General features: G+C 45.6%; 1 protein-coding gene across 1 annotated transcript; it reads right to left on the bottom strand.

Moving 5' to 3' along the window:
- Positions 1-873: 873 nt before the first annotated feature.
- On the bottom strand, positions 874-4,274 carry LOC123824133 (sialic acid-binding Ig-like lectin 5; the record flags this gene model as incomplete). The annotated part of the gene is given in 10 exon segments (XM_045847235.1): positions 874-964; positions 1,764-1,863; positions 2,078-2,374; positions 2,459-2,668; positions 2,671-2,715; positions 2,955-3,002; positions 3,269-3,428; positions 3,430-3,548; positions 3,771-4,151; positions 4,238-4,274. Coding segments are annotated over 10 exon segments (1,488 nt in total), but the record flags the coding sequence as incomplete, so codon positions are not given.
- Positions 4,275-10,464: the final 6,190 nt, after the last annotated feature.

Below are 10,464 nucleotides of genomic sequence, written 5' to 3'. Positions count from 1 at the left end.
GCTTGTTCATTTAAAAATTGGTAATATTACAACTGATTAGACCATATCAAGGGCTTACTAATCACATTTAATCCTCACAGATAAAAGTGTAAATGCAACCCAGCTGGCATAGCTCAGCAGATTGAGCATGGGTTGTGATCCAAAGGGTTGCTGGTTGAATTCCCAGTCAGGGCACATGCTTGGGTTGCAGACCATGTCCCCAGTGGGAGCCACGTGAGAAGCAACCACACATTGATATTTATCTCCCTCTCTTTCTCCCTCCCTTCCCTTCTCTCTAAAAATAAATAAATAAAATCTTTTTTTAAAAGAGTATAAATGCTAGTCTTATCAGCCCTGGCAGGTGTGCCTCAGTAGATTGAGTGCCAGCCTGCAAACCACAGTGTCACCTGTTTGATTCCCAGTCAGGGCTCATGCCTGGATGCAGGCCAGGTCCCTAGTTGGGGACATGCAAGAGGCAACCACATACTGATGTTTCTCTCTCTCTCCTTCTTCCTCCCTTCCCCTCTGTCTAAAAATAAATAAATAAAATGTCTTCTAAAAAAATGATACTCTTATCATCTCCATTTATCAATAGGAAAAAAACTGAGATGAGTAGAGGTGAATTAACATGCCCAGAATTGGTAGAAAGTAATGGTTTGGGAGAGAAGGCTCTGTCAGGCTGCATCTGGCAGAGAGGTGAGGTGGGCTGAGTGGTCAGCAGATCTGGGACAGGAGGCTGACCCTGGGCTCTGGGAGATGAAGGGGAAGCCCACCTCCAGCTGTCTGTCCAGCTGAGAACAGAGGAGTGAGTTTGTAATGCTGGGAAGCTCAGCTCACACTCAGTGAAGGGACATGCCCCACCCCTGCCCCTGCACTGCATGAGAAGATACTCACATCACACACCCAGGTGACTATTCCCATGACAGGGTCTTCATCATTTGTGACTTTTTGCCTCCCGTCTGTTTGCTTCCTGTGGAATTTCACTCTAAAGGAAGGTGTTAGGAGCCACAGTGACTCAGGCACAGGTGGGCAGGCTGCCCCTCAATCCCTGATAAGACAACTGATGCAATAAGACCCTGGGTCCAGACTCAGAGATCTTCCTGACATATAAGTGAGTGCTCCGTCCCCTGGATGACCAGGTGTTTGGCTGATACTAAACTTGCATCGTGATAGGCCCCTACACAGGGAGAAACTTATGCACAAGCAATTATAACAGTGCTATTCCTGAGAGCCCCAATGTAAAAACAACCCGACCGTCCATCAACGAGGAGACAAGTAAAATGTACCCCGTCCCTACAATCGAATAGTATTTGGAACAAAAAGGAATAAAAAAAATGACACATGAACCTTGAAATTATTGTGCTATGTGGAAAAAAAAGGTCAGTCACCATGCACCATGGATTATGGGATCCCTTTTATATGAAATGTCCAGAAAGGGGAAATCTAAAGAAACTAGACATAGATTAGTGGTTGCCTGCTGGCTGGGCTGAGGGTGGTGACAAAATGATGAATAGGGATGTTTTGTTTTGTTTTTGTTTTGTGCTAATGAAAAGTTTTAAAATTCATTATGCTGATGAGTGCACAACTCCATGACTCAAGTAAAAGCCATTGAATTTTACTTTAACTGTATGCAAATTTTATCTCAATAAAGCTGCTATCCTATCCACTCCCCCCCCAAAACGACCCCTCTGTATGGATTCAGCTCTGCCTTTCTGGGATTCAGGGGCCTCTCTCTGTGCTCCCCATGACACAGCTCCCTGTACCTCCCCAGGATACGGGCTTACATGTAAAAGAAGATGAGATACAAGCACAGGGATACTAGGGCCATGGCACCAGTACCTCCAAGAGCTGCAGGAACTACTCTGGAAGCAGATACCGACTTCTCTGCAGAGAAGAGAGCTGTGAGCCCACCCACTCCCAGGACTCAGTGTCTGGTCTTCCCAAACCTTGCACAACTGGCAGTAGGTTCTGTTCAGACACCAGACAGAAGATCCCATCCTAACAACACCCTTCCCAGCCATAACCCCTCTCCCCACCTCCATCCTCCCTTTGATCCCTTCCTTTCTCCCTCAGCCTCCACCCCCAGAAGGCCTCTGACCTGCCAGGAGCAGCAGGACACTGGCGCTCTGGGCCCCGTGGATGTTCTTCACCTCACAGCTGAGCCTGAGGCCTTTGTTGAGCCCCACACAGAGGCTCAGGGAGCTGTTGGCCCAGGACCCCTCAGAGTAGGAGGTGATGGTGTCGGAGGCATCGGAGGCATCGCTGCTGTTCTCCTCCAGCAGCCCCTCTCCCAGCCACCAGCGAAGCAAGGGGGCTGGCTGGGCTTGGGAGGAGCAGCTGCAGTGCAGAACCTGGTCCTCCCAGGAGCAGGAGGGCCCCAGAAGCTGTGGGGGGTCTGTGGGGAGCCAGGAGAAGGATCAGTGGTGCCTCTGCCCTCCCAGGACCCAGATGCCCTGCCACCAGGGATCCCCACACTCACAGACCACAGAGAGGCTGAGAGAGATATTTTTGGAGCCCAGAGGGTGCTGAGCTTGGCAGGTGAACTGTCCTTCTTCCCCAGTCCCCATACGGGGCAGCTCCAAGATCGCTGTGCTGGAGACGGGGGTGGCGTTCGGGGCTGAGGACCCCTGGAACCAGCTCAACTGTGCAGGGGGGTTGCTGTCAGCCACACAGAGCAGCTGCAGAGCCTACCCTCCAGGATGGGAAGGGATGAGGTATTTTGCAGAATCTCGAATGCTTTGGGGAGAGAAGTGGAGAGAAAGAGGGAGAGAGAGAGAGAGAGAGAGAGAGAGAGAGAGAGAGAGAGAGAGAGAGAACACAGAAACAGGCACCACCAACAAGAGGTGAGGGAAGGAGAACGATGATTTCCCTCCTTGCCTCTACCATATCTGGTCTCATTCACACAGTGATTCCCCCTCAGCTCCATGGTGGCCCCATCGCAGGTCTCAACCCCAGAGATGGAAGCTATTTCCTACCTGTGACATTATTGCAGGACATGCCTATGGTCAGGTTCTGTGGAGCATCTAGAAAAGAAAGATATGGCCCCACTTCAGAGGGGAGGAGCAGAGGGAAGTCACCTTGAACCCAAGGAGGTAGGGTGGTAACAAGGAAGATGAGATTGATGTCCTTCTGGATCTTTCCCCTCCTGCATTCAGAAGTATGCACAAGTGTTCTCAAGTAAGCTCAGCCTCCTCTACACACACACACATACACTACACACAAATCCACAAAGGCTTGAGTGTGCCAGTCCCTCTGCCCCCAGGACACCAGCTGTCCTTCCAACACTCACAGGACACATTGAGTCGAATGGTTTCCTGTGTGGTCACCTCAGGTCCTGCAAGTGTCACCAGACAGGTGACTGTGGTGCCATGGTCCCTGGGCTTCAGAGTGAAGGTGAGCACAGAGGAGCGAAGGGTCTGGGGATTCAGAGAGTTGAGAGCACTCCCCGCCCCATGAGTAGATGAGAGGACATGCCCCTTTGCAGGACCCTGGCAGGCTGCAGCTCAGCTGTGTGGGGCAGCCAGACTCCAGAGGCCCCTGAATGTGGATGTCAGATTTCTGTGTCAGGTCTGCAGAGGAGAGAGCGAGGTGCCTGGGACCTGGGGCTGCAATAGGGACCCAGAATGTGACCCCACCTGGGACCCATGGCTGAGGGCCTGAGCTCACGCCAGGTCCTGTGTCTCTTCTAACACCCTGAGCCCAAGGCTAGGATCAAGTAGTGTCCCAAGGTCCAGTTCCTGTTCTAAGCTGGGTCCCATGTTTCAACATCCTCTCCTGAGCCCCTGCCATACCTTTCACTTGCACAGTCAGCTTCTTATCTTGGTAAGTACATTCCTCATAATATCCAGTCTCCACTTGGAAGACGAAGCTTTCTGTGTCACTCTTCCTGGCATCTCTGATGCTCAGGGAACAGTCGTTGGTCCTGGAGTATGTGAGGAGGAATCGGCCCTCAGTCTGTTTCTTCACTTGTTTATATTGGTTGTTTTTAGCCACAGGATCAGTGTAGTCTTTGTGGTTCTCACTCTGGTACCAAGAGGTGTAGAGTTCATTAAAGGAAAGCCACGAACTCCACTGGTAGGAAAAGGAGCAGGGCACATGGACACACAAACCCTCCTGCACCCTCACGGATTCCTGCACTTGGAGCTCATAGCCTTCCTTCTTCTGCAGGGACTCTGGGGGTGGGTGGGGGGAGACACAGAAGCTCAGCTGCAGCCCCAGCCACTTCCCCCTGCCCATCCCCCTTCCCAGGCCCACTCACTCCCCCAAAGCAGGGGCAGCAGCAGCAGGGGCACCATGTCTGTTTATCACAGGGCAGAGCTGTCACAGTCCCTGTGTCAGGGAGGGAAATAGGGAGCTGTGGTGTGGGGCTGAGTAGCCCCAACAGGAAGCTGTGGTTGACAGAGCTGTAACAAGGCCTGGAGGGGAACTTGGACTCCATGGGCTGTGGGGGTGTGTTGAGGGCTGAGAAATCATCCTGTCTTACATCCCCAAACCCATCCTTGCAGGTGGATGTGCCGAGGCCCCCAATGGTTGAGAGGCTCACCCAGATGTGAATCTGAAAGTGATCACCTTGCACATGATCTTTAAGTGGAGAGGGAGGTCATTCAGGGATCATAGAGGTCAAGCTGTTGTGTTGACTCAGGGGACCCATGCTCCAGCTGAAACCATTGCATATTTTTAAAAAGATAATAAAAAAATTTTTAGAGGGTTCAAGTGCTAGCAAGAGAGGAAAGAATTTAGACCCAACCACAATGGAGGGTGGAGCCCAGGCAAAACCTGAGCATTAAAGCCCTTTATTGTACAAGTTGTCAGGACATGGGATGCCCACATGTTCCTCTTCAAGGGTCTGAGGGTCTGTGGGATGGCAATGGCACATGGGCTCCCCTAAAATGGGACATATGCTAGGAGATCTTGCCCCATTTGGTGGGGACCCCAGAGGCTGGCCCTCAGCACAGCACCAAATTTGCCACAGTAAAGCTCATGAAACTCCTTCCTCAAGCCCCTTACATGCTCAAACCCTTTTCAAAGCTCCAGCAAAGGGTGGGGTGATATGCAGAAATAATCTGCAATCCTATGCTCTTTTATGATAGAAAAAAACTTAAAAACATTTTCCCAAACATGACAATGAGGTGCAATAGGTCAGATATTCCAGGAACAAGTTGTTTGATTAAAACAAAGATTCTTCAACTGTACAGGATAAAAAGAAATCTCAGTCACCTGTACTGAGGAAATACTGAATTCTCTTCTATTCTTTATATTATATAAATATAATATTAATATTTATTATTATATGACAGAATTATTCTCCTATAAAGAGGCAACAGCCCAGCTGGTGTAGCTCAGTGAATTGAGCACAGGACTGAGAACCAAAAGGTCACTGGTTCATTTCCCAGTCAGGGCACATGCTTGAGTTGCAGGCCAGGTCCCCAGCAGGGAGTGCATGGGAGGCAACCACCATTAATGTTTCTCTCCCTCTCTTTTCCCTCCCTTCCCCCTCTTTAAAAATAAATAAAATCTTAAAAAAAAGAGGCAACAAAAGTGTAATCAAAAAAGGTAGAGAACATGTTATGCAGGTGTGCCAGACAAGAATCCGTACTACTAATAAAAATAGTCTCTAATTTTTGGAATTGTCCTATATTTTGGTTTTCAGCATTTATCTGTTCTTGCTTGATGTGATGTGTTTTTTTACTTCTGAAAAGTTGATAGGTGTCACTCATTGCTTCTTTTTCAAAGCAGTGATCTCAACATTAGCATAAATATCAGACTCCACTCAACCTGGGGCTGCCACTGCCACAGGGAACATGTGACCCAGAAGTAACCAACTCTACCCCGACCCACCCCAGACTCCTCATGTACTACAAACAAGACTGTCTTGTTCAAGCAAAGGACTAAAGGAAGCAGAATTTCCTTGGTTGTGCCCTCATAATTCACATCACTGAGAGGCCTAGCAAACTGCAAGTTGGATTATAAAAATGACGCGAAATAAGTGTTGGCAAGAATATTCACAGAGGGGAACCCCCCTGCACTGTTCCTAGAAATGTAAATTGGGGACCACAGTGTAAATCAGTAGGGCAGGTCCTCAATAATTAATAATAGAGCTTCCATATGATCCAGCAATTCCACTTCCTATTTAGAGGAAATGAAAATACTAACTTAAAAAGACATATATACTTCTACATTCATTGCAGCATCATTTACAGTAGCCAAGATGTGGAAGAAACATCTCGTCCACCAATAAATGATGAAGAAAAAGTGGTACACATACAGTGGGGTGTTATTGTGCCATAAAAAAGTAAGAACCCCTGCCATTTGCAACTATTGTACATGGATGGAACATGAGTGCATTTTATTAAGTATAGTAAGTGGAAACAGACAAATACTGCATGACTTCATGATCATGTGGAAACTTTTAAAAAATAAAAAATATTCCATCTCATAGACAGAATAAATGGGTGGTTGCCAGAGGCAGAAGAAGGAGGTTGGGCAAAAGTAGGAGAAGGTGGTCAAAGGTACAAACTTCTACTTATAAAACAATTACATCATAAAGATGTATTCTCCAGATGGTGACTGTAGTTAATAATTGTGGGTATTAGTATTATACTATTAACTGTAGTAATGTGCTTAATAATACTGTGCCAGATGTTTTAAAATTACTGAGAGTGTACATTGCTAAAAGATAAAATTGTTGAAAGTTCTCATTACAAGAAAAAACGTGTAGAAAGTCTATGTGGTGATGGGTGTTAACAAGATATGTGGTGAGCACTTTGGAATATACACATATATCGAATCATGAAGTTACATGTCAATTATATCTCAAAAATATATATGTACTAAAAACCTCAGGCTGAGTGCTTGGGTTAGAGTAGAAGGTCCAGGTCTTCCAGGCAGAGTTCCACTTCTGCTCCATGTGTGCTCCCACATCGGCATAACAGATTCCTCACATTGAATTCCTGCTGCTGAAATCCATAATGAGGCTTATGTGTTCCTGTTCTGCCCTTGACTGATTAACTCTCAAGAAATAAAACAGTGAACAGTGGGTGATTTCAAATGCCTTCATGATAAAACTCACAGCCAACCAGGAATAAAGGAGAATTTCCCTGATGAGATAGGGGTGTCTTCAGCAGCTTCATACGTAATGCAGTATCATCGGGTTCTAGTCTAGAAAGGGTATATGAAGTGCAAAAAGAAGACAAAACTGTCTGTCTTCATAGATGATTTTATATATAGGAAAATCCACAAATATCCATAGATACATTGGGGGGGTTAATAAGAGAGTTAGCAAGGTTACTAGAGACAAAATCAAATTACAACAAATGCATTCCTCTATCAGAGTAATAAAAGGTAGGATATTATCAAGATGCCATTGACAATAGCATCAAAAATTATGATACACCTGGCTGTGGCTGGTGTGGCTCAGTGGACTGAGTGCTGGCCTTGAACCAAGCAGTCGCTTGTTTGATTCCCATTCAGCGCACATGCCTAGGTTGTGGGCCAGGTCCCCAGTTGAGAGCATGTGACAGGCAACCACACATTGATGTTTCTCTCCCTCTCCTTCTCTCTCACTCCCCCTCGCTCTGAAAATAAATAAATAAAATTATTTTTAAAAACTAAGATACACCTGAAATATATCTATTCAGATATGTACATAATAGAAATATAAGCTGCACTTTTTCAGTGGACAAGATTATAAATCTCTTTGGAAGGACATTAAAGATGTTAATAAATAAAGAAATATGCATGTTGATGGATATTAAAACAATATTGTGTAAAAGTTCACTCTACCCAAATTAATCTGCAGAATTAAAGCAATGTGTTACCCAATCTCCCAGTAGACTTCTGTAAAACTTGATACCTCTATTGTAAAATATATATTAAAATAAATTTTTCCAGAAGCAGTCAAGACAAACATGGAGAAGAACAATGTACGAGGACTGGCTCCTTAGGGCTTCAAGACATAGTAAAAGTGTCACAGAAAATATGATGGTGTGGCATTTACTGACATGCATGGTACCACCAGACCACTGGAACAGAACAGGGCAGCTAGAAATAGCAAAGACCAAAACCACAGGAAATGTCATGTGTGTTAGAGGAGGTGATGCAGAAAAGTGACAAAAAGAGAAACTTCTCCTTAGAATTTTTTTTATTTCTGGTCTGATTTTTTATCTGCTCTTTATTGTATTTTTCCATTATAATTTAGTCTCCTTTTACCCCCTCCTCCGAGCAATCACCACACTGTTGTCCATGCCCATGAGTCCTTTTTCTGTTTCGTTCATTCCCCAACCGCCTCACCCCTGCCCATTAGCTGTCATCCTGCTTAGAGAGAGAGGAAGGGAAACAGAGAGAGAGAAAGAGAAATATCAATTTTGTAGTTTCTCTTATTGATGCATTAATTGGTTGATTCTTGCATGTGTCCTGCCTGAGGATCAAACCCTGAACCTTGGCTTGTGGGAACAACGCTCTAACCAACAGTCACTGTCCAGGGACAATAAACATTTCAATAATACATGTGGGCAACTAGTGATCCAAATGCACTCAAATGAGATTGTATGCTTAGCTCTTACAATGCATGAACATCAAGGGCAGATGAGTTGAGGATCTGCTGTTTTAGGAGAAACAAGACAATGGAGAGGATGGAAGATAATATAGCAGAATGTCTCCATAAACTTAAGGGAAAGAAGGTTTCATAACAAGATATAAATAGAAATATTTATAAAAAGAAACATTGAAAAGTTGGACAAGGCTACAATTAAGGACTCTTATAGATACACTAAATCATCAGCCATCAAGTGACAAATGAGGTTTACAACACATGTAAACATCAAAGTATCAGCCTCCAGAATAAGGAGGTATTTCTAAAAGTACATGAGAAAAAGAAAACACAGGAAAATGGGCTCACTTGAGCTGCCCCTCTAAAAGATAGCAAACAACCAGCTGGTAAACAAATGAAAAGCAGCCCCAGGTTATTAGCAGCCAGGAAAGTGCACCTTCAAACCACAATAAGACACTGTTATACTGGCTCCAAGTGCACAAATGTTAAAATGTGTGAAAACCCCCGTGTTCATGACAGTGTGGGGCAACAGTTGCTGACATATAAACTGGTGCCAGTGCTGCAGAGAATACGAGCATCATTTACTGAAATGAGGGTGGCTTACACCACGCCAACAATTCCCTCCCCCACTTCTGACCCAGAACAGCATCAACCTACAGGACAGCCCATGGCCACCGTGTCAGGTGACCACATGAAGGGTGTCTATAAGGATGTGAGCTGTAAGGGACAGATGATGGGTGATGAAAGTAAAACACGCACTTGAATCAGAAGTCTTACTACAAGAAAAGGAATGTAAATTATCTGTTTTTGTGTTCTGAGATCAATTTCAATGGAGGTGAAAGTGGGGAGTTTCTCCCACACCACCAAGTAATTCAACCCAATTCTGACACTGTGTACCTGGAGAGAGCATCAGATTCCACAACTAAAGATTCAGTTCGTAACCTGTCCCCCCATATCCCATGAAAGATGACAGTCTCAAGTCCAGGTTGTCATCTGCACTTCTGAACAACCAGCTATAAATCAGAGGTTCCCAAGACCTCTTCCTCTTTGTATTTATCAACATAATACAGGAGCTCACAGAACTCAGAGCACATACTACTCGCTAGATCATAGGTTTATAGTAAAAGAATATGACTCAGGGACAGCCAGATGGAAGAGGTACAGAGGGCCGAGTGTGCAGTAAGGGGTGTGGAGCTTCCATGGCCTCTCTGAAGTGCCCTCTCTCCCAGCACCTACATCTGTTCACCAACCTGAAGCTCCCAAACCGTGTCCTTTGGGGTTTCTATGGAGGCCTCATGACATAGTCATGATTAATTAAATCACAGTCCATTGGTGATTGATTCCACAGGTCCCCTCCCCATCCCGTTTCCCTCTGGCCTTCACGCTACCCAACACAGGAGGAACCTCTCACACTGGAGACTGCAGACCTGGCCCCAACACAGCCTCATCCCCTAGGCCCATCCTCTGTCCTGTGGGTCAGGTGTGAGGGACAGATGAGGTGGTGAGAGGAGAGAAAGTTGACTGCAGCCACAGGTATGGACGAGGGCAAAAGAGGAAATTTCCCATAACCTGCACCAGGCAAGGTGGGCCTCAGGGTAGAGAGAAGGCCAGGCTGACCCACCTCAGAGCACAATGACTATCTTAATACAATGCACGGTAATGAATTAGGGAAAAGGCATAACCACTATCTCATTCAAGAGAGGCCACTGAATTCACCTCAGAGAAAGGAGGGTCAGTTTCTGTGTGTCAGTTTCTGTGTGTGTGTGTGTGTGTGTGTGTGTGTGTGTGTGAGAGAGAGAGAGAGAGAGAGAGAGAGAGAGAGAGAGAGAGTGTCTGTTTTATTCCAAATAAACTAATGAACAAAATTTTATGGGGGTTATATTCACATGGTATAAAATCACTAATGCTAATTTTGGATGTGCAAACATTGAAGCTGT

The sequence above is a fragment of the Phyllostomus hastatus genome, unplaced genomic scaffold (assembly GCF_019186645.2).
Source record: "Phyllostomus hastatus isolate PE091 unplaced genomic scaffold, TTU_PhHast_1.1 phas_contig_549, whole genome shotgun sequence".
In the NCBI taxonomy this organism is placed as follows: domain Eukaryota; kingdom Metazoa; phylum Chordata; class Mammalia; order Chiroptera; family Phyllostomidae; genus Phyllostomus; species Phyllostomus hastatus.
Note: the sequence above shows the minus strand (reverse complement) of the source record. Positions and strands in the feature narration are given on the sequence as shown.